General features: G+C 43.1%; 1 protein-coding gene across 1 annotated transcript in view; it reads left to right on the top strand.

Moving 5' to 3' along the window:
- The window catches only part of TTC9 (tetratricopeptide repeat domain 9), a 28205-nt gene extending 5135 nt beyond the window's left edge, over positions 1–23070 (top strand). The window contains exons 2-3 of the mRNA XM_059475384.1: positions 16623–16805; positions 21917–23070. Coding sequence (XP_059331367.1) covers positions 16623–16805; positions 21917–21996 — 263 coding nt within the window. The 3' untranslated portion in view covers positions 21997–23070. The remainder of the gene's footprint in view (positions 1–16622; positions 16806–21916) is intronic.
- Positions 23071–24109: the final 1039 nt, after the last annotated feature.

The following is a 24109-nucleotide window of genomic DNA, read 5'->3' as shown; positions in this document are numbered from 1 at the left end:
CCTCTATAAGGATGCCATACATTAGGAAAGAGGGGCAGCAGCAAACAGAGCAGCAGGATGTGGTCTTCATTTTCACTTCTTGGTAGGGGGTGTTTCCTGACACTCTTGTTTTAGATACATCTGACCAGCCTGAAATGCTTGGAAGCTCCTTGTTTTACAGGACTGATGCAATTACTGCTCCAGGGAGGTGCAGCTGCAGCAGACAATAAACACCAATGACTGTGTGTGGTTTTTTAGTGATAGGCCCAAACTCTGACATGTATTTAAGAAAGATGTGGAATTTAAAGCTATTGTCATGAATTGCTCTTTAGAAATACACAGTATTCACCTATTCCTTTTTGTTTAGGATAACAAAGATCTCCCCTGTGCACAAAGTTTCTTGTGCTTTGGAAGGGTGGGATGGAAATACATCCAGATGCCAGGGGGGCATGAGGGAGGGAAAAGAAAGGATAGCAAGCTGCCACCAACCTTGGTTTAAGTGATATGTGTCGGAGACCATCTCTTGCTGAAGCAGAAGGTGTGTTTTTCTCCATATATGTCACTATTTATCCCAAGCTTTTTCAAAACTTAAGGCTCTGTGGGTTGCAGGTTTTTTTGCATCCACTTCTACCTCAAGTTTAACTCCCTTTGCGTGAGGAGAAGCCTATCCCAGCTGACCTTGTCAGCATTTGCCTGAAACAAAGAACTGAGAAGGTATAGATCCCCTGGCCAGACTGTCCAGAGGAGCTGCAGTCTCGATGACCTGAGATCCCTCAAAGTTTAGCTACAGCTTACTATGGGAGATGAATCAGGAGATACCGAAAATCACAAAGCTCTCCAAGAACAGAGTGGTTAATTTGTTTACCTAAGAGTACTGCTTGTTTTCCACCATGAGAACACTGCTGTTTTCTGAGTTCTGTAGTAGCACATCTTTCCAGCTTTACTCCATCCTCTTCTGAAATGTAGTCCTAGAGTTTCTTTCAGCAGGAGTTATGCAATGAGTCACAGCCTCTTACACCTCCACAGGTTTCCATCAGTGCTGTGCTGAAGATGGTTCAGCTGGTTCAGTAAAACCTAGTGTTAAATCTGGGTCCCAGTCAACTGGTAAATATATCCATAAGCTCCATTGTTACCACCTTTTCTGGGAGCTGGGCCACTTCTGAATGGTTCAGCAGGTAGAACATCCTTCTCTTCTTGCTGTTCACTTGGGCTCAGGCCCAGAAATGTAACCCAGCTCCAGGCCTCTTTCTCCAGCCTCTCTCAGAACTGCTTATCAGTTCAGCAGCACATCCCAAGTTCCTTGTCACTGTCCTCTGCCATTGCTACAGATATTCCAAGAATGGAGGATCATCAGGAGTTCACACATTAGGATTTTAGGATGCTAAAGGAGCTGCTGTGAGGAAAGGAACAGTAAAAGTAAACCGTGTAAATAAAAGGGGAGGTCTAAATATTGCAAGCTTCTTGACATTGTGTTGTGTCTCAGAAAGTAACATACAAAGGACTGTGAAATGGGGGAAATAAAATTAGGAAAGAGAGAAAATACATAATAAACTTTTGAGAAAAATTGCTGGCTATTTATTTGTTCTCTTGCTTCGTGGATGAGAAATTGATAGGAAAGGGAGACAATTGCTATAAATTATGGTTTCAGCTTACTCACATGACCATACCAGTGACTAATATTGAGGGTTAAAAATGCTTGGAAAAAAAGTCAGAATTAACTATCATTGACTAGAAAGGTGTTACTAATGGCTGCTCAGGAATGTCTCTCCTTTTGTTCATTTCTGCACTGCATCTTGGATGGGAAACAGTAGGCTCCGGACATTGATGGATGAATGCAGGTAAATCTTGTGGTGGCATGGAGTGCTACTATTCTGTTCTCTCTAACAAAGATTGTAGAGTCAGTGCACTTTGTGGAAGCTTTGCTGGAATTGCTGAACATAACTCCAGCTGGGGCACACTCACTTGAGTGAAGCTAAGAGGTGGTAGTAGTGGTTTTCTATACTTGCCTAGGTAGTTGGAAATGGTAACTATTGAATGTGGGGCTGGAGCAGAAAAATCAATCTCAGGATAGCCATTTGGAGTTTAGGACACTGCCACAAACAGCACAAGACAGTTCATGGAAATGGTTTAGGCATAGTCATGTTTTTTCTCTGACAACCTATGGCAAAAGTGGCAGCTGGGAGCAGTGGTCTTTAGCTCTCATAGCTTGACATGCCAGAACTCATCTATTATTAGGCAATAACTGATGTCATGATCTTAACTTCAAAATCTGCCCCATTTTCCCCATTTTCCAAAATTCTTGACACACCATTGCCCTGAGGCTCACAGGCTGGATAGCACCATCTGCTTCTCCTTGTCTTTGTCCTGTGTACCCAGTTTTCCCATCATATGTCTCAGCACAGAAGTCAGGGCTGCTTGCATAGTCTGTGCCTCTACCCTTTAAATTCCTTTACTTGCTGTCCCAGTTGCAACACAGCTATGTCAGACTTTTTGACCTCCCACACAAAGCTTTGTTCTTTCCCAGACACCTCCCATCTCTGTTATGCCAGTGAGGCCCTCTCATCCCCTCGGTGGGTGATGTGACATTTACAGGAAGCCAGTCAGTTGGTGCTGGTTACCTGGTTTTGTGTGACCTCTCTACTGTATGTGTGCAAGCATGAGATACTATTCCCTATCTTTACATGCTGTGTCACTCACCTTGATAAAATGACCAACTCTTCCAGTCAGGGCCATGAATTCTAACACATGCATGTCCTGTGTGGCCATGACCACAATTCTGCCCATCACAGTAGCACATACTTAACTTGAAAGCCTTAGGCAGTGTAAGTCACCATCACTGAATAGTTCTGCAACAGCCTCCCAACAGAAGTGTGGGGGAAAAAAGCAATCCCACGCTGTTTGCACCTTTAGTAGTTGTGGATATTTTCCAGAAAAACATCATTGCCTGACAAGTCCTGTGTCTCAGGGTCCTGACTATGGTGTTATCTCAGTCCTTTTCACTCACATGTACCATCAACAAGGCAGGAACTGCAACCCTGTATATGTCCCTCTGTGCAGAAAACAACCATCCTTACTTACATTGCTACAGAAGCTTTTCAGGACCCAGGACAGATTGTTGCTTTCAAGGGTTCATAATTTTTCCTTCTCCAGCACATCTGTGTTTGACAGACCAAATCTCTGCCCTACTAAAGCAACCACTTTTATAGACACTGCTCAGTATTCCCTTTCTTTCTTTATTGGGAGCAGTGCCCACTGCATTTACTTGCTGCCAGTTTAGGGGGCTGTCATGTAGATTGTTCTGCATCGATGGCAACAGCAACTCCTTTCATATCAGAGTGGCAGATAGCAAAACTCTGATAATCTAGCCATCCATCCAGTTGCCTGGGAGCTGCTGGAAAGAAACAGCTGGGTCAGCCAGCAAAGAGCCACCAAACTAGTGTTCTTCAAATTTTGCTTCCAAAGCTCCTTTGATGCCCTGATTACAATTGTCGGTTTCCACGCCCCTGGCATTGTTCTGGCCTGGCCACATCAGAGACATCTGACAGAAAGCTCATTTCCTACCTGATGAAATTCAGATGAGTTACCTTGAGTATAAGTCACCTTATTCTTGCTATAGGTCACCATATTCAGTAAAGCAAGAGCATTCAGGGCCCTCTTGGTAGAACCCAATCAGGCAATGGTGAAAATTTGGTGCCCATCTGATGAGTCTGTAAGGTTTAGCCTAACACGTAAAGACTGCTTTCAGATCAGCTCAGTTGGATGCTCCTTATCTTCAGCCTTTTCCAGTTTGAAAGACTCTACTCCAGACAGCAAAGCTGTTTACTGCTACCTGAAGCAGAAGGAGATGAGAATACAAAACAAGCAGTGGGGTATCCATTGCGTATCCATTGCCCCACACATTCCCTAGTGAATGGGAGAGGAAATTTACTCCTGAAATAAATGAAAAGCCGAGGACATGTCTGGGACTTGAAAATTTATGTCAGACCTTTAGTGCTTTCTTTGTCTATTCCTGGACCAATGTGACTAACAAACATCTACCCCGCAGTATGCTGTGTTATCCCTGCAGTCACCATGAAATCCAGAAATGTACCGTGATAGGAAAAGCATCTTTATGATATAAAGGACAATCTAAGAATCTTTCAACCAGCTGCAGGGAAGAAGCTGTGAGAATTCACATACCTCTGCTCACCCCTGCTTCCAGAGAGGAAGAAGGCAGAAAGATTTTATTTCATCCACACTTTCAGAGAATAAATCCAAGCAAACAGGAGCTGCCCAGGGAGAACATCACACCACCCAGCTGATCATGAAGAAGGAGAACTGCAAGATCAGCTGAAAGAATGAAAGAAGGAGTGTCTTAGGGTGCTCTGGAAAATCATCCTAAGTCAGCCCTAGCTGTTGTTCTGCAAAGGCACCTTTTCTGTTGTCTAGTGATTCAAAAAGGATCAAATCAGAATCTCTGTACCATACCTGAAGCAATCATTCTTTCATCAAACAATGTGATGGAAAGTTAAGCCTCAACTACTTTAGTCACCATATATTTTTAATACTAACATAATTCAAATCCTAGATTACTGCCCTCTTAAATGCTTTGCAATGAATAATTGCTTAAGACACAGTACTGTGTCCATGTTGCAAGGAAACCAGAGCAGTGGAAGATCCTCACCTATACTGGAAGTACAAAGCAAATGGATTGATTTTCCTTTTTACATTCCCTAACTACTGTGATGGAGCTCAGACTGAGGTGGCTCATGGGATGGGGTGGTAAATTAAATTAATAGATTAATACAAAATAATTTTTAAGCCTCAGGTCTGATTAACTTGGGAGTAAAGTGCCAGAAGGTATCATGGAGTTAAAGAACCTAATAAGGTTAGAAAAGAAGGCTTAGACATATAGCTAATCAGAACATTCGCTGCCCTATTAAATAGCATAAAAATTGAAAAGCAAATATTACATTTTCATGCTTGAGAACCACTGCTAACTGGTTTGAATTTTTGAATAAACTTCTCTAAGATTTTAATTTTCCCATCTATGGCCATGAAACATAAGTGACTCAGTCATTCTTTGATCATCTGGTGTATTCACATCCTTTTCCTCTTCGTTTTTTCCAAACACATGAGCTCAAAAATTTTAGCAAAAAATTCTTAGTATGGTCTTAAATTTTGCATCACCAAATTCTATTGCAAATAAATTTACTTCTGTGTACCAGGTCATATAGTTCTTTATATATGACATTGTCATCCTCATCCCTTTTGACAGTATCTTTGAACTTGACAGTCAGTAGGTCACTCTGACTTTGGCACAGGGCTATTAATAAAGCACTAAACAAGCTCCATTCTGAAATTATTCCTGAGATATCCTACTAGTGATCTCTTTTCAGACCAGCATCCTTGTCAGCAGAACCCATTCATCACATAATTGTTACAGCGTATCTTCCTCAGCTTAATCCAAAAGGCACAGTCAAGACAGAGAATTGTATTGGTTCAGTGCAATGATTTTGGTGTTCCTGGTGCCTGAACACAGCTGCTATTGGGGTGGACGTTATCCCCAGTCAGAGATGCACTCCTGCCTCATCCTTCCACTGCCAGCAATTCACTGCATAAATGTGGTTTATGAAGGCTTTGGGAGTGATCTGTGATTTTTATCTGAAGCACTTTGCCACAGCTTATATTAAAGAGCAAACATCTTATTAGAGGACTGGCTTATGCTTTTGCATAGTTCAAACCCTGACTTTTTAAAGCAAATGATATTCTGAATCATCCCTCTGGTCTTAAGTTTGTTTTCAGCCTGATTTCCAAAGGAAATGAGTCATAAGTACATATGTTTTGTGCTGTCTGCCTGTCAGTCCCCTCTCAGTAACTTTCAAACCTGTTGGCCAGCTTGATTTGATAGGAAGAGAGATGTATCAATGATACTAAACTAATATGGTATAAATGGAAGATAGGGAAGAAGCAGGGACACTAGAGGCTCAACTGCATGACAGGGTGATGCTTTAACTGCCTCTATGTGGCCTGTCAAAGCTCAGACAGGTGACAGCCTGGCACAGGCAGGGTTAGTTCACTGTTGCTGACAAATCACTCTTCTCAGTAAGTTTGTTTAATACATTTTTAAGGAAAATAGGATCGAGAACTTTGTTTTATACCTCTCTTCAGTTAGAAAACAGTTTATTTTTGATTTGCCTCTGTGATTCTTTCAGTTCTTCTCTCCATCCCTCCCACAAAGGCATAAAGGTTTCTCTCTGTTTCAAAACATCATTAAAATGGAAAAGCTTTAGGCTACACTGGATCTGGATAAAAGATATGAATGAGTAATTAATTTAATGAAGGAAATATTCCTCCTCATTTGACATCTCCATCTTGCCAGATTAATCTTTTCAGCCAGGGAGAGTTCAGGGAAAATCCAAAATCATTTCAGTCCCAATCAATTTTCCATGGTAAGCCTGCTCTCCACCCCTTAGCAGACTCTGCAGTGGTCAGCTCTGTCATGTGTCCTGGGAGGTGAACCGTGAGCCACCACAGGGCACAGCACACAGATGTTACCCAGCCACGTCATCGTGCCTTGTTCATGGTACAGCATAAAGTGCCAGCTTTCATCCCAAACTGAGCATGCTGCAGTAAGCCAGGCTTGAGGCCACCATGGCATGCACAACTGTCTGAGACTTCATTGGAGAGCCTTCATGCTGTTCCAGCTGCATTTCAAAGTACTGCTGTCCGTTATTTGACCTACAGTGAGCAAAGCAGGCATTTCTCTTCAGCAGAGAAAGCAGCTTGAAATCCCTCATGTCCTCCAAAGTGCTTCCCTATTTACAGAAGGCCCTCTTTGTCTCATATGGGTTTTGAAAAAATACCGTAATTCCATTAAGACCTAAATTTCAGTGTTTAATATATTACAGTAAGAATTATAAATATTTGATAGCCGTTGTTGGAGTTGACTGCTGCTGAACACCAGACATTTACTAGATGGTTGTCTGCTGCTGCTGATCTCTGGTAAAGTTCTGTGTACTTGTTTTCTTGTGAAAACAAGTCAAGGGACAAGATTCCTTCAGTGGGTGTCTGTAGCAACAGGAACCCAGAGGAGGAAAGGGAACAGTGTAGAGAAGGTGCCACAGTGAGAAAGTAAAGCAACACAAGGTGAGCAAAAGCAAACAGCAACAAAGAGGCAGTGTTATAAATAGCAACTGGAACAGACCTGAAGGCCAAGTCTAGTTGACTGGACAAGACTGGATTAGATGACCACTGATTCTAAAAGATAAAGACAGGTCAAAGATTACTATATAGTCATAGAGGAGGAAACCTCCAGGGTGTTTAACCTGGCAGATCAACAATAACAGCCTTGGCAAAAAAAAAAAAAAAAAAAAACAGAAGGAATTTCCATTTCTTCTAATGTGTCTGCAGTAGGAGCTATTATAGAATAGAATTTATTTATAGAATTTATAGAATTATATAATTTAGAGTTTATAGAATCAAAATGTTGTAGTAGCTAAAACCTGACTGGATCTCTTGCTGTATCAGTGCTTTGACAGGACTTTGCTCCTACCTCTCCTGGCTGAGAAAAACAAAGGTGCAATATGAAGATCATCTCCATGTGAAGCTCTTTATTTTGGTAAAATAAAGATTTGCTGATACATAACTAGAGGCAGATTTTGGCTTCAGAAAGTTCTTGTTTGCTTGAAATCTAGATTGTAACTACTGCTTTAATATTACCACTGCCAAGATTTTTCAGTAAGCCTCTGGTTTTGATTTGAAGGACTAGTAACTACAGGAAGTGGTAGGCCAAAATACTCTTACAAAACAGAAGCTGTGGGGATCAGATGAAAAGTTGGCTGAAATTCCTTGCTTCTCAAAGCCTTGGCTCTTTGAAGGAAAACTGCAGTATTACATCACTGAATTTGTCACAAAAAGGAAGCAAAAAGCACCACAAACTTATCTTAAAGTAGCTTAAGAACCATAGTACAGAAATAATGAACACTTTTAAATAGGCTCTTCAAACCTACAGAAGTATGAGACAGTGGAATATAATCACATAGCAAAGGCTAGCAGTCATGCCAGCTGTTCTTAAATGCTTATCTGTCCCCATGTCTGGCCAGGATGTTGCTCTGACATCCTCCAACAGGACCTTTTGATAGGAATTAGAACTAAATGGCAGCTGTCAAGGGCAACCCAGGATGTGCATGCTCTGAGTGTTCAGGACAATCAAGAATCAGACTGAAGAGCTGTCAACAGTCTTCCATCCGTACCCATGGGTGGTACAAGTTTACAGATAAGACATATCTCAAGTAACATTTGCTTAACCTGTTCTTAAGTATTTGCAAAGCTATGAACCTTCACAATTTTCCCAAGCAGTCTCTTTCAAAGGTTTACTCTTTTCACTGTTATAGAGTTTTTCCTAGCTGAAATGCAAGCCCTCTCCTTACTCTCTGAGTACAAGAACAGACAGTTTCTTGGTTATAACCTTCTTTGCATTTGAGTTGCTTTTTTTCTTTTTATGTGGATGAATAAAGTTAGCCTCTCTTCCCTCACTGTCTTGGTGAGGCCCTGTCCTCTCTGGACCACTTGTTATTGTCAGGGTCCTCCTGTGGATTTTCAGCAGAATTGCTTTCCAACTACCTGTTCCTCTGCTTGACTTACACAGTTGAGTCTTTTCCTGCAGATCTGTAGAACTTCTAACTTGCCACTATCGAATTGAATCCTGTTTTTATCAGAACACCACCACCAATTTGTGGGGATCCTCTGGAATTCTGCCCCAAACTTCCAACAGATACTAGCTTCTCACATCTAGAAGTTATGGGCAAAATGACAAGACAGTCTACAGTCTGTCATTTAGGTCTGTATTGACAATACCAAATGCCATGGGGCCTAGGACACATCAGTGCAAACTACTTAACGTTGCCTTTCATTTTGTTAAGAGAATTAAGTCTATTCATTTAGACTATGCTACTTCAACTTGCTTAAGAAAATGTACTAAAATTTGTCATTAGACTAGTGTGAAAGCCAAGATATCTACTGTTTTTCCTTTATCTTCAAGATTGATCATCCTATCACAGACTGGAGTTCAACTGATCTGTTCTGACAGCTCATATTAGTCCTAGGGTAGGCTGCCAGCCACAAAAAGCCTGACACACAGACTCAGCAGCTCCTTTGAGAACTACTAAATACCTTTTAATGTGTACCACAGTGGAAGGAAGCACCAGTGTACTTCAGTCACTGCTAGTGCCTCTCTCTCTCCTAGAAGAACTAATTGGAATGATGAAGTTGGGATCCTTCTTCTTGACGGGTATGAAGGACTCAGGAGCAGCAGAGAACAGAAAGAGACCATGCTATGTATTGGAAGGAAAGCATTGCCAGGATGGCAGGAGGGGGAGGAACAGTTGGTATCTGTTCACAAATTGAGTCAGGCTGAGAAGAAGGGGAAGGCTGTTTGGAAGAGGTGGCTCACTTTGGGCTCTACAAACATTTGTGGATCCATACTTCATTTAGCATTAATCCCTCCCTATGGAGAGAGGCAACCTGTCCTACAGTTTGGATTTTAATTTTCCACCCATTTCCCTGCAAGCAGAAACATACGGGTATGTTTAGGCCTTTTTGGTACCTGGAGAGGAATAAATGAGAGCCACTGGCTGGAAAGGCTGTCATTGTGATATTCCCTTTTCATTCCATTAAGGTTGTCTGGGAACTAGGAGTCAGCTGACCAGATTATTGTCAGACATTATCAAGCTGTCTATAATTAGCTTTTTATTGGTGAGAAGCCAGAGAATTCTCTTTGTTTGCAAGCTTGGACTATAGAGAAAGAAGAGAAATATTTAATGGAAGAGATTGTTTGGAAACTGTAGATCCTAATTAGTGTCTCAGTCTTGTAGGGAAACTGCATGCAGCATTTCTCTGAAAAAAAATAGATATTTTAAGCATCCTCTTTTGAGGAATGCTGGTTTGCATTCTTGAAAGGCACAGCACACACGGAGCTCTGTGGAGATATGGATGCTTTTCTCAGTTCCTCTGCTGCAGGCTTCTTACATTCACACATTATATGGCTTCTTTTAGTACCAATCTATTGAAAATTTAACACGAGTTAAAACACAGGTTAAAGCTTGGGCTGTGCCTTCTACATGTAGCCTGTGCAGTTTACAAACTCAGGATCAATAAATCCAGAGAAATTTGGATAAGCATTCCAGTAGTCAGTTCTTTTTATGCTGTACATTAAAATTGTATTGAAGTCCAAGGTGACTTTAAATCTAAAATAACCCTTTACATTTTCAGCATCATCTTGTGAATCACGTTACCCGATTTATTTTAGAAATTAATTATATTGAAATTACTAACACATGACTGACATTTTCAGTCTCATATAGTAATAGTAGCCATTTTAATTCTTCCAGTGAACATTGTAAACCCCATGTGCTGTTTGTCAACACCATTTACACAGTCTGCAGCAAACAGGGGTTAATGATACGTGCATTAGTGGCATGGTTAGAAGGCTGCTGTCTAATCCAAGACAAATATTTTTTCTTTCCCCATCCCCTATCCCCCTGCTGCCTCCTGTTTGATTTGGGTTTTGTTATTGTTATTATTGTTGTTATATTCCAATAATTTCCCAAATGCTTAAACTAGAACTAACCACTACCATGTTTTCTCTTTCCTGAGGGAGAGCATCACCAAGCCTTCTGAAATACAGGACTCTCTTAGTCTGCCCTGTTATTTTGAGCCTTAAAAAGATGTGAGAACAAAGCCTGTTCAATGATATATGAAGGTCTTAATCAAATGTCTGAATAAAACCCTGAAGGAATTATATTAAAGTATCAATCATGTTTCCCAAAGTAGAACCCCAGAGCAAGAATAGGAACCATCTTCCTGCAATTAAATAGATTATAAGTGAACTGCTGGCTGCTATACCTAAGGTGAGATCATATCTGAAAGTGAAGTATTTTGCAGAGTTTAATTGCAGTTATTTCTGGGAATGACACTGTCAATTTGTGAAATACAGGTTGAGTTTGTAGTGGCTGGAGTACCTAGCACTTGCTAGAGAGGAACAATTCACATATGTTGTTAAACTCTAGTGGTGGAGTCAAGAATAAATACAGTAAAGAGGGAAGATCCACTTCAGGCTTAAGCAGTAATTAGTTTAGCTACTTCTCTCTGCATTGCAACTAAACAAATCAATACAGGATGTTTTTTCCTTCTAAGGGTTGAAAAGAAAGGTCATTTGGATTCAGACCTTTCTGCACAGGTATGTAAGAGTGGTTCAACCACATGATTTCTCATTAACTCTTGTACAGGACACCTACTCCTTGCCCTGTTTGCAAAGGTTGCCTTTCAGCAGTGCTGGTTAGTGTCCCTTGGTGATATCCCAGCACAGGAAAAGGGGATTGAGAGCAGGGATGTGACTGTGGTTAAGTGGTGTGCTAGAGATGCTGCTGCCATACACAGCTAGGGAGATTGGTTTCTTCTATCTGGATTGCACTGCTATAAATGCTCCTCTTGATCTCCAGGCTGGAAGCAGTGTGTGCTATGTCCTTAGCACAATGCCCCAAACTCTTAACTTCACACCTCCACCCAGACTTTACCTCCCCAATAGATCTCAGTTCTCACTTATGCACTGCTTTCACCAGAAACCCCTTTCTGTGCCTCTGACCCCCCATCTTTCTGTAGTAACTGAAGCAACGCCTCTTAGCTTGGTTTCCACTTTCTGCTCTTTATTCCTGTGACCAGTGAGCCAAAAAGAGGATTTTTATGATCTCAAAGTTTTCAGATCACAGTATTTTTCTGGATCAGATTGTGCCCAGGGTGGACTGAATATTCAAAGGATTTGGGTACCAGATTCTAAAGCATATCTCTACAGTATATGAGTACCATACTGTTTTTATTTTCAGAAGGTTACCAGTTGGCCAGCTCAAGATTACCTTGGGGATAACAGAAGGCACTTGCTTGACACAAAGGATATCTGCCAGATTGCTGTTTGCAAAGCCAAATGATGAGGGCATGAGATGCATTCAAAGAGGAAGTCACCAGAGATCTTTAACAAGGAGAAAATAAGCTATGTTTCCCTAGCCTGTTTTTCAAAAATATCTGAACAGTCTTGTCCGACATTTTCCAAAAGCAGATATCAAAGGTGGAAATATTCCATCACACATGGAATATTTTAGATTATAAACTTAAAAGACCAGCTTATAAGCAGTTGACTCTCTCTTTCAGTGAAAGGCGCAAGAAAATCCTAAAATAGGCAATGCAACCAGCTTACCTGAGTGAAAGCAAACAAAACAGGAGTTTGTAAAACATGAGTTTGCAACCCAAGATTTTCCTGTAAGGTGAAGGCATTTTCATCTGAGTGTGCTGAGCCCAAGGAACATGCCACAGGGTAGGGATGCTTGCACAGCCCTGATGCTGCTTGCACAGCAATTCAACCCACTCTCTTAAGAGTTCTGTAACATGGATAGGCCTTGAGCTTTACCTACAGTGGGAATTTAGCCACTGGTATAAAATATGTCTGGACAATTGCTCTGGAATGAAGATTTGCCCTTTGGTGAAAATTCCCAGCTAAGCAAGTCTCTTGATGTTGTTGTTCAAAATCTCCATGTTAAAGCCTGGACATGCTACGCCCTGACTTAGTTTTTAACTCAGCCAAAATTAGAAGCCAAAAGTTAGGGCCAAACCGAGTTTTTTGCATAACCTGCAGAGGTATTCTCACAGAAGAGGTTTCTGTAGTAAGATGCTGACAGCGCTATCAGTTGAACTTTGAGGGTTCAGAGAGTAGCTATAGAAGCAAGGAAAGCTGAAAAAATAAGGGGTTTTTTTGGTGGGGTTTTTTTTTTTTCAGTAAAAGATTCCAGATGCCACTTTATACAAGCTAATAAAGAGAAGATGAACGACTTGATCAGAGTCTCAAAGTACCAACACAATAAGGATACATAGGCTTTTCAGGGTAACGTGTGGCTAGCAAATTGAAACTAAACAAAAATCAGTATAGAAATGTAGTGATGTTTCCTAAACAATAAAGTCATTAGCCTTTGAAATAAAAAAGCTGTCATGGATCCCTTCTCACTGGTACCTGTCAAGCCCAGATAGCATCCTGAAAGATACTCTGAAATTCAAAATTATTTCAAGGTGGAATAAACTAGAATCCAAACCCTTGAACTGCCAGGATTTTAGTTACAACTTCCCATCATTGCTCACCACAGCTGCTGGTAAATGTTAAAGGTGTAGATGTATTTTGGCTCTCCAGGTGCTTTAATCTTTGTTTTTGCTCAACCTTGTGCTGAACAGGGCTATACAAACTAGCTTACTTATTTACTGGTACCAGATCCATACTGCACCTCTAAAATGGAGCTGGCTGCATTTGAATTCACTAATTAAAATGTACAAATCTAGTTTTAACATTACTCTTGTGAAGAAAAACAGCCACATTTTCTATTTCCTTGCTTAAACATCAGCAGTCAGTTGGGAAGTGTGATGGACAGGGCCCCTCGTCTGGAGCTAATAGCATTAACCTTCTCCCTGTTCCCAAGGCACATTATACCCAGTAGTTTCAAGATGGCTTTTATTTGATTTGATTTTATTTTACAGCAGATGGGGATTCTTCATCACTATGTGACATACATAGGCTTAAAAGTTAAGAATTACTTATTGCTTAAGCTGACACAATGAGTTAGCTGCCAAATTGAGAACGATAACCAAATATGATGGATAACTGTCGCATGCTGCTGGAAGCAGGGTAAGCAACCTTTCTGAGATGTAATCCCCAGGTGCTGTATTACAATGACAACAAGACCTGCGGGAAATGGGCAACTATAGTTTGCCTCTGCAAGTAAAGAGCACCCTTCAATCACCAGAGAGTTACTAGAGCTGGTGCTGTGTAGGATCAAGCCCATTCAAGACAGCAGGAGGATGATCTGGATAAACCTCTAGATTTGGTCTCTCTGAGTGAGCTCTGTTCCTCAGAGGGATTCACCAAGGGCCTAATATGAAATTAGAAGGAATGTGATAAGTTGTTTGATATGGTAAAGAAACACTCCCAGCCAGAGTTACACATCTGTTTAAGAAAACAACACATTTTCAAAACAATTCTCCCCTGACTGAATTAGGTAAGAAGTACAAAGATTCCATGTCTCCTTCATTTCTGAAAGCCGAATTACTAACAGCCTCAGTATTTCCATTGGACCACAGTAGATTAAGATCATTTCAGGCCACCAAGAACTGGAAGCACGTATGTCTAAATATTTATAAGGGAGATACTCCCTTCAGGTTCATTTCCAACAGCCGCTTCCAACAGTGGCTCTCCAAGTGGCCAGCTCTTCCAGCAGAACTGCTTCCTGCACATCCATCTGCTCTGTTTGTTCAGATAAACACACGTCTCTCCTGCTGGCCATGTGGTGCTGACTTCTCCCCGCCACGTGCACAGTTAGCGGGGATGCCCTGCAGAAGCTTTACTGTGAGTATGAGTCACAGAAAGAACCCAGCTGGATATTTGGAAACCCATTTGGGTTTATGAAATAGCAGGATGTGGGAAAGTTTTTCTTCTCTTTTCAATGAATATATGAAGCAAGTACAGTATGGAATTACTGAGTTAATACAGGTTAATAGACCACCTGTCATTTTTCCCAGAGTCATTTCTGTGACTCTCACTGGAAATACCAAGTAGCAAATGAACAGAGAAACTGAAATCCACCCCCTAGTAGCTCTGAAAGGCAGAACGGGAAAAGCTGGCTCAGACTGGCAGTGTGCAGAAAGCTACTGCCACCGCTGAACATGTTACTGGTCAGCAGATAAACAAAGCAATCCTGTTTCCGGGGCAGTGAAGCCAGCAGTAAATTTACACAGCCATCTTTTCAATAGCTTTAAAAAATAAAGAAAAACAAGGCACAGTCATTTCAAGCTCCATTAGAAACAGAGTGAGAAAAATCAATGTGTGACAAATAGGAAGGGACAAACTCTGGATAAGGAAACACCATTAAGGTTTTAGAAATATATGTGGTTTTTAACTGGCAATCAAATAACAAATCAGAACCTTTCAAAATACCTATGCACATAATGGCAGGAGGTGTTAGATTTCATATTGACATTCCATTATTAAAGCAAATAGGACAAAGCTCTTGTTAGTAATGGCTCTGTCACTTAATGTACCTGCAGTGGGACTAGTTCTGCAGTCCTTGTTAAATCCGTCTCTAGCATCAGTGCTCTGGTGGTAGAAGCCTGTGTATGATTGTTCCCAGTAAGCTGTTTAAGTTTTGAAGGTGTATTTGGGTTAAAGATGTATTTTGTCCACATTAAGTAATCATAGATTTGGACCAATTTAGGTTGGAAGAATCTCAGGAGGTCATCTAGCCAGCCTCCTTCTCATGAAGTAAAGTGTGATACAAAAAGGGCTGTAGGGCTTACTCTAGGGGTATGGGTAAAGGGGATGAAGAAGTGCATCACATTTCTGACCCAGTACCATATCCTCTCAGCTGCATTTACCATGCAAGAAATTTAGTCTGGCTGTTCATTGGTGACACCTGACCTGTGATGACTTGGATTTCCAGGAGCACTGAGTCTCCTCCTTGCCAGAGACACACTGAGTAACACCACCTGTGATGGTAAATTTCTCCCCATGCCCTGGCACATGACACTGCCAGCCTCTGAACTGATCCTTGCAGTGGCATTCTGCCTTCCTTCCCCAAATTGTGTTATTCTCCAAGTTGCCTTGGATTGCAGCACTAGATGGGCATATGTTGCAGCACAACTTTATTTCCCTGGAACTGTGACTGCATCATGTCCCATTCTTGTCAGTGTTCCCCAAGCTATTCATAATGCTCAGGTCACCTGTATGAGATTTAGCCCACTGGAGTGGGCACTACAGAAAGCCATGAGCATGGCTGTAAAGCGTGGCTCAGGGATCTTCCCCTTTATATCACTTCTAGTTGTGGGAAACTCACAATGGGCACTTTCTTCAGCTCCTAGACATTTATGCAACAATTGTCCTTCAGCACACAGAACTCTCAACATATTGTTTATTTACTGTTTGCCTTTTCCTTCAGGAAGTCAGCAGAACTCACCTCTGGGAATGAACTTGTGTTGCAGTGCTTAGCAGAAAGCAGGCAACATAGCACATTTGTTCCCTGTACTACAACTTCAGGTGTCTCTGGTTTGCTGACAGCACATTCCAGCAGGGCAGAACCCCTTGTCGTTTCCTATAGCAAAACTCTGTACAGGATCTCCTGGATCAAAGGCAATTACATATTATTTTTATACCTAAGAGCCTTGGATTAAGCCAAATACGAAATCTGATCCAATTGTTAGTCCACCTTTTTATACTTTTCAGAGCTCCAGCGCTCAGTCCGGGAAGCGATTTCACAACAAATAAAGCCAGCCACTGCCACAAGACTGTGTGGCATTCCAGAGCTGTGGAGGGGTGTTTATGTTCTCCCTCTCTCCCCCAGTGTTTCATGTGCCTATGTGTATCCCCGGAGTAAACACAATCCCTTTGCTTTCAATGCCAAAAATAGAAGCATTGGTATTTAAATTACGAACAATCGGGTTTGGCAAACAATCCCTTTCTGAATCACGGGGCTGAGTCATTTCCCTCACCTAAGCTGCTCTCCCGTGCACATTGCAAGAGCAGGGGAAACTCCAGCACTAATGTTTTCCTGTCTGTCTGTCATCCTCCCCATGCCCTGCAGCCTGCCTGCTCCAGGCCGAGCTGGTGAATTACGAGCGGGTCAAGGAGTACTGCCTCAAAGTGCTGCAGAAGGAAGGCGAGAACTTCAAGGCGCTCTATCGATCGGGAGTGGCATTTTACCACCTGGGTGACTTCAACAAGGCCCTCTACTACCTGAAAGAAGCAAGATCCCGCCAGCCCACAGGTATGGGGAAGGGAGCAGGGATGTGGCTTTGCTCTGAGTGCTTTTGTTTTTCTTTCCATGAGATGTATCTGTCCCTGACTTGATTGCGTTGATTTCCACAGGGATGAGCATGCATGACTCACTGTGTCCTCCCCTTCAAGCGCTCGTGGGCAGTGCAGCAAGGTCACAGTGCCCAAAGATTAGCTGCTGCCAAGGCTGCAGCATGACCTGGAAGAAGACAGTATTGCTGGAATGCTGAGGGTGTGGAGGGGATCCTGCCTCTCTTCTCCACATTAACTTATTTTTGAAGAAAGCGGGGCAGGGAAAGAGTGTACCCCAACCATTACATTTTCTTACTCTTTGAGAAAAAGCTTTTTCCCCTTAGCAATGCCAGGAGACTATTTGTCACCCTTAGTAGACATCCTTCTGCCATCTTAGTAAAGGGTTAGTATTCTGCTTTGATCAAGGAGACAGACATTTACCCACAAAGCTTTATCAGGATGCTTCAGCTTCTGCCATGAAATCAGCCAATTCCTTGTTAAGTATCTGTCATCCATCTGTTAAAACCATACAGTTCATTTGGGGACAGCAATGAAATTATATATCTTAACAACTGAGCCTTGCCTGAGCAACCATCTCCATGCTAACCTGCCCAGCCTCAGAAGGTGGGTGAAAGGCCAGAGATGAGGGTGAGGCAGAGATGATGCTTTTATTTTTCAGAAATCATAGGGAGATAAAACAACACTGTGGTTGAAAGGAATTTTGTAGAACTCAAAATTAAAGGATTTCAAGAAAGTAAAATGGAAGTCATGTGCAAAGAAAATCCTACAGAGCAGCTCTTCATATGAATCTGACACAAGTGAAAACTGGGTGGGAAAGAGGGGCAAGCCTGGGTCCTGGTGGAGCATGGTGGAACTGATACTCATTGAACTAGAGGAGGGAAGGGAGGCTGTTGGAGCTGCCTGTGCTTGATGTCTTACAGGCATTGGCCCTGCAGGGCTCCTGCAGTGGCTGTGCCCTGGAGGACGATCAGGGAGGGTGTGCTTGGGAGTGTGCTGGCATCTCCTTCCTCTTCCACCTCCCCTAAGGGTGCTTGGTCCCATCTGCTGTGCTTGGCCATGGGCTCCGGGCAGTCTGACAGCACAGCTGTGCACCCCACACTCCCAGAGCAAATGTGTTCCAAAGCTCAGTTTAGCCTATTTTAGTTTACAGTGTGCCCTTCTGCTTTCAGCCCTTGCCAGAACCAGGAAATGGAGAAGCATATGCAAGAGAAAAGTAGTCAGTGGAAAAGAAGTTATCCTAACCTTGAAGTTTTGACTAGATTCAGATGTGAAAAATTTCTTTTAGCTGAACAGCTTAGCTTCCATTTCTTAAATATGTTTCTGTGCTCTCTTACCACCCCCCTCCTCATGATACCATTTATTTGGTATTCCTCATTGCTTCTTGAAATAAATACTAATTTATTCAACAGCAACAACTTCAAATACTACTTGCTACAAAAAATACCAAAAAGTGTCCCTAAAGGCCCTAAATATATACAAAACCCAGTTCTGGCCTTCAGCTCTGCATCACACTCTTTCCTGTTATTTGTAGACCATTCAAGGCTGTTGTTCCACTGTTTTATTTATGATTATGGAAAACTTGAAGGGCATTCAGGGGGAAAGAATTGAATATGTACAGTAAGAAAGGATGTGGCTGTTAAAATGCAGTAATAGGAATTAGGTAGCACTATCAAGAATTATTATGTGACCTGGAATAAGTCAGTGTCTCCACTTTAAATGTCTCCATCTGCAAAGTGTGATTGTTTTCCTTTATCTGAGGTTTCACCAGGCTCACTAGTTATTATTGCAGTCATGTTCTGTGTGTTCTTTTTTTTCTAATAAGGAATGTTTTTGGCACAAATCACTGGCAGTTATTCTCTTTGATGAGAGAGCTTTTGAATGATAAAGACGAATTAGTTAGCAAAGGGGTTTAGTTTTCTAAAGGGCTGTCAGCACAGCAGATGCCTTATGGCTATTCACTATCTGCCCAGGGTGAAGGAAGGTTGGATTTGGCCTGATTTCTTGTGCCACCTCCAAACAAAAATCACAAAAGCAGATTGAAATAACACGAGATAGTTGTATAACCCTCCTACTAAGGAAGAGGGAAGCTGCTGTTAAGTCATGTAGAGCATGCACAGACCCTCCATGAGCTCTGTGTCCAGAGGTTGGGGCAGCACAGGCAGCCAAACATGCACCTTGCTGCAAGCCTTGTTCAGCCCTCTCCCAGTGGGGCTGCATTGTCAGGGCAGGGACTGACTGGGACTGAGACCAGACCATCAGCTGGAAATGGCCTGGTAATGTCAAACAGGGGTCCCTGCTGTCCCTGTGCTGGGACCCCATGTTCAGACATTCCGCGGGCTGCCTGGACCAGATGTTTTTTGTGCTGTGCACTCAGGCACTGCCTTCCTGCACCCCTGCGACTCAGAAATCCTGGGAACAAAACCCAGACCATGGTGTCTGCACAGCAGATAGGCAACTGGGCTCTGAAGCTGTAGGGGAAGCAGAAATTACCTTTAAAATAGCATTAGGCCACTCTGCAGGGAGACACAGGCACAGTCCTAAGAGCCAGGAAACACGATCCTGTTGGAGCTCTAGCAGTACCTCTTTGCATGGGTGTGACCCCTTATCTGAATTGTTCTTACCTATTTCCATATCAGCCAATGGGGATCACTTTTTCTGCACTGAGAGATCAGTGGATCTGTCTTCTCATTAACATTTCCACATAACTTTGAAATACTTCTGCAGGCAGAGCTAGTATGGTGCAACAGTATTTGGTAGAAAAAACTTTACAAAGACAGGGCTCCACTCCTGTAAACAGACTGCTATTCTCATTATTCTTCCTTGGTAAAATAATGGCCCTCACAAAGGAAGTAAAACATGCCAAAACCAGCGTGAGAGATCTATAAATAGCTTGCAATGGGAGCATCTCCCACTCTCTGTCAGGCTACAAATTATTTTGCCCATGACTTCCCAGGCATGTTGAAATCTCCCAGGTGAGTGAAGCTGTGCCATCAGCAGTCACTATGTTACCTGAAAGCCAAAGGAGGCTGGCAGCTTTTCCCAATTACGAGCCCACCTCTGCCCCCTCAGTGAGATGCCGAGTCCCTGCGGGCCCAGGCAGGTGGGATCTCCTGACATGGCCACAGTTATCCATTCTCACCTGCACCAGGCAGGAATTCCAAGCGTGTACCTCGGCAGTGGGGATGTGTACAGAGCACAGCCCATCAGAGCCTAGAAGAGCACAGAGCAGAGGTCACAGTGAGATGCAGGCAGCACGGCAGGACCCTGCTCAGATTGTGTGTCCTGCCCTGCACTCATTTCATTTTAAGTCAGCCAATTGCACTCATTTCATTTTAAGCCTAAAATTCAGGACTACCACCTCAACTGAATGTCTTCATTCCAGGAGGCTGCACAGCTGAAATAGTTCTGTTTTATAAAAAGCTGCTTTAAAATTTGCTGGGCTGGTAAGAAGTGCTAATGCATAAACAGGCCAGGATGCTGGTGCATCCTTGTTGACAGAAGCAACAGCAGAATTCTTAACTCATTAAAAATTTCCCAAATGGGTCCAGGAGCTTAGTCATCAAATTCCACCCTCTGGAGTGCCTAGGATGATGTAGTTGAACCTGCAGAAGACTCAGCAGGGAGACCCACCTCACCAGATACAACTTGAGAAGTCACAACAGCATAGCCATGGCCCACAGATGCCCCGTGGCATGTTTGTGGATAGCTCTGTGTGGCAGGAAATTGATCTGTCTGGCACTGATTCAGCACTGGCAGAGGGCACAACAGAGATGTCCTCATCTTTAAAGGAAGCTTTGCACCCACAACTGTTTTGGGGGGTGCAATACCCACCCTCACTAGTGCTGGACATGTTCCCAGTGAATTGTTCATCACTTTGAAAGCTGAAGCACTTCTCATTTCCCTAGCTGGTGTGGAACACATTGCAGTTTGAATGAGGAGGAGATGAGATTGTCCCCTGATTGGACTGCATTGCACTTCTGATTGGTGTCTGAGGATCTAATAACTTCAGGGAACCAAGGTGACCCTGGCTGGCTGTCAGAGCAAGGCTCTGAGCAAAGAACCATTTTTTAATACAGAAGTGAAAGTGGCTGTGGTTTTACTTGCTTGCTTCTGGTATACTGCATGGCTTTTGCCATTTTGTGGGTGCCATGAGTGTGTGAAGTTTTCCTCATGATAGAAATCAGTGTAAAGAGCTTAAAGAGTTAAAGAGAGAACTGACCATGACTGCAGAATCATTAGCTCTGTCTGGAGACATGTACTCATTTAGATCAACCTGTGATTCAGGGTGAATCAGGTTCCCCTAGGGCTCAGGCCAGGAGATAAAGCCAAACTCACATAGTCTGTGTGGTGTGTTGATGCTCTGAAATTCTGGAAGGAACAACAAGGCTCAGCTTATCACCTTCACACTGCTGAGATATCATAGCTTTCTACTAGGATGGATCAGTTGTTCTGTACCTCTAGGAACTTCATAAGACAAGATAGACAAGGCAGTATGCAGCATATAGCATATGAAAAAATTGCAGAAAGAGTGTCATGGTGGAAGGACATCCAAGCAGAAAATTTAAGGGAAGAAGGGGTACAAGTCAATGTGAAGGATGCTCTTCCCAATTCTATTCAACATGGAAAAATGTGAAAAGAGTAGAATAGGCTGTAAACAGAGTGGGAGAGTGAAAAGGCAGAGCATAACCGTACACAAAATGCCTTTAGGGGCTTTCCTGCAGGTACTGCAGGAAGAGAAGCCAATAGAGGTGTGTCATTCCACAAATACAGGAAAGGATGACCTGGATAGTTTCAGCTGTGTGAGTTCAACTGTGCTGACATCAGAGAGAAAGTAAAAACTAGCTGAGGCAATAATGTGAGCAGAAGGGATGGTGAGTAAAATCAGACCACGCTCTCCAAAACCAAAGGTTCTGGGTTTGGTTCAGTGCCCCTTCCAACTGGTGCTGTTCCAGCACACAGCGCTGGAGCCGTGCTGCTCCCCTGTGATGTACCAGGGATGAGGGTGCATTCTGTCTGTCTGCCACAGGGAACTGTGTAACCACCATACCTCTGTGTGTTCTTTCCCTGCAGATACCAATGTCATACGATACATCCAGCTGACAGAGATGAAGCTCAGCAGATGTTCCCAGAGAGAGAAGGAAACCTTGTGAAAATGAAGCCACTTCAGCTGAAGTGCCCAAGGGGGAACATTTCCTTCCTAGAAGCTCATTTGGTGGATTTTCCCATTTGCTCTGCCTCATCCTCATCTCCTTATCCATCCACTCTCCCTTGCTCTTCATTGAATACCAGTTTTGAAATGAAAGAGACTTGGACGCTGGATACGGCTGCTTGCCAACCATGGTAATACCCCTTCCCCGTGGCAAAAGAGCACAACAACTACAGCCAGCCTTGTTCCCAGACAGTGTCACACACTTGGAGTAGGCAATGCTGGGGGACCTGCCTGGTCCTGAACTGACTGCCTATTACCTATTAGGGAAGCAACCCCCAGAACAACTTCCTGACCAGGCAAGTTGGAGACAGAGGGTTTCTGCTCTGAGTGATCACTGGAGCTTGGAAGAGCTAAGAAACCAAGAGAGCCGCTGGTCATTCCACAGGGAACAGCAAATGCCTTTTTACCATCAGTTCCCTCTGCCTGCTTCTCCGGTGTGTGTTACTGGTCCTCCAGTGAGAGCTCACATGCTCCCAGTCTAATGTCAGTGAAAACTGTTTCTAAACATCCTCTTTATGAAAGCACAGAGCACCCTATGAACCCCCTGCAGAGCTGTCCCAGTGCCAGAGGAGAAGGCTGTGGGCCACCACAGAGCGCTGAATGGACTGTGAAAGCATGGTGTACAGTGTAAGGGAAAAACTGTGAAATAATTCATTAAAGGCAAATAAAAATTATTCATAGGCAACAAGTCTGGGCATTGCTTTTCAAAGGAACCTCTTCGGTTCCCCATGTCCAGACAGGCAACATTATCTAGGGAGGGGTCAGCATGGGTGGGGAACAAGGGATGTCTCCATTCTTACCTTGGCTCTACCAATGCCTTGCCATGTGATCTTGGGCAAGTCACTTTTAGCCTCTTGGTGCCTCGGTTTCCCTATCTGTACACTAGGGATAATAATACTTCCCTACCTCGCAGGGGTGTTGTGAGGATGTATCAGTTAATGTTTGTAAGTAACAGTACAGTGATGTACAGTGCAAAGTATTATTAGTACATTGGATTGAGGTCTTGATTCTCCCACCTTGTGTTGGTTGTTCCTGTGTCCTGTTTTTTTCTTTTGTAGGAGAATGTGGTGCTGACAACAGGGCAGGACCAACAGCTTTGGAGCCTATTTGGCAGTCCAGAGGGCCTGTTTAGACCTCCTCCAGCAGTTTGATCTTCTCTGAGAGCTCTTTCTCCTTTGCTCAAAGGCCATTTTCTGAAACTGCCAATAATGGGATCAGTAAGTGCCACAAACATTCTCAGCATGACTTGCCCCAGCAGTGGCCCATAGGGACATGTTCCCAGTTGCAGGATAGACATGAGTGGTTTCATCCCATGGTGGTCAGTGTCAAGTGAGTGTAGCCAGAATTATTTCACTTGGCCCTCAGCTGAAACACAGAAACTGAAACAGAGCTAGGCAAAGTTTGGCCAAGTGCCATGTGCTTTGGCTCCAGCAGACCTGGTATCTGCAGACAGTTGGCTATGGCATCTCACATTCCAGCTGTGGTATCTGGCCACATTTTTCTCCAGCCAAAATTCAAGAGAGTTGTTAGAGAAACATCAAGAGAAAAGGCAAATTGAATATAAGTCAACGGTGTGCCCTAGCAGCCAGGACAGCCAACTGTGCTTGGGTGCCTGTAAGATGTACCCAGTACTGCGTTAGTAAGATTCTGGTTCTCAGGCACATGCAGTCTTCTATCTCCTAAATATATCACAGCACACAAAATATTCAAATAGAGGTCACTCTCCCCTACTTCATATTGCTGATGACAGTTCATCCTGCAGCTGCATGTGTCTCTTCACTAGGAGTGAAATGAGGATTCATCCTGCAGGCAATGCAGAAGAGGACACCACCTACGCAAACAGTCTCTGCCCCAGGAAAGCTCATGCAAGCAGAGACAGGCTTGTTACTCATGACCTTAATGTAAGAGCAAGGGCATTCTCCAGCCACTGGAGATGTACGGCCATGACTGTCATTTTGTCTGGGAACAATTTTAGCCCTCACAATGGCTTCACTGACGTACTGTCACTGCATCAGTGCCATGTATATAGTAATATAAAAAGGGCACAGCAGGCT

This window comes from Ammospiza nelsoni, chromosome 6 (genome assembly GCF_027579445.1).
Source record: "Ammospiza nelsoni isolate bAmmNel1 chromosome 6, bAmmNel1.pri, whole genome shotgun sequence".
Taxonomy (NCBI): Eukaryota; Metazoa; Chordata; class Aves; order Passeriformes; family Passerellidae; genus Ammospiza; species Ammospiza nelsoni.
This window is presented reverse-complemented; position numbering and strand designations above follow the sequence as displayed.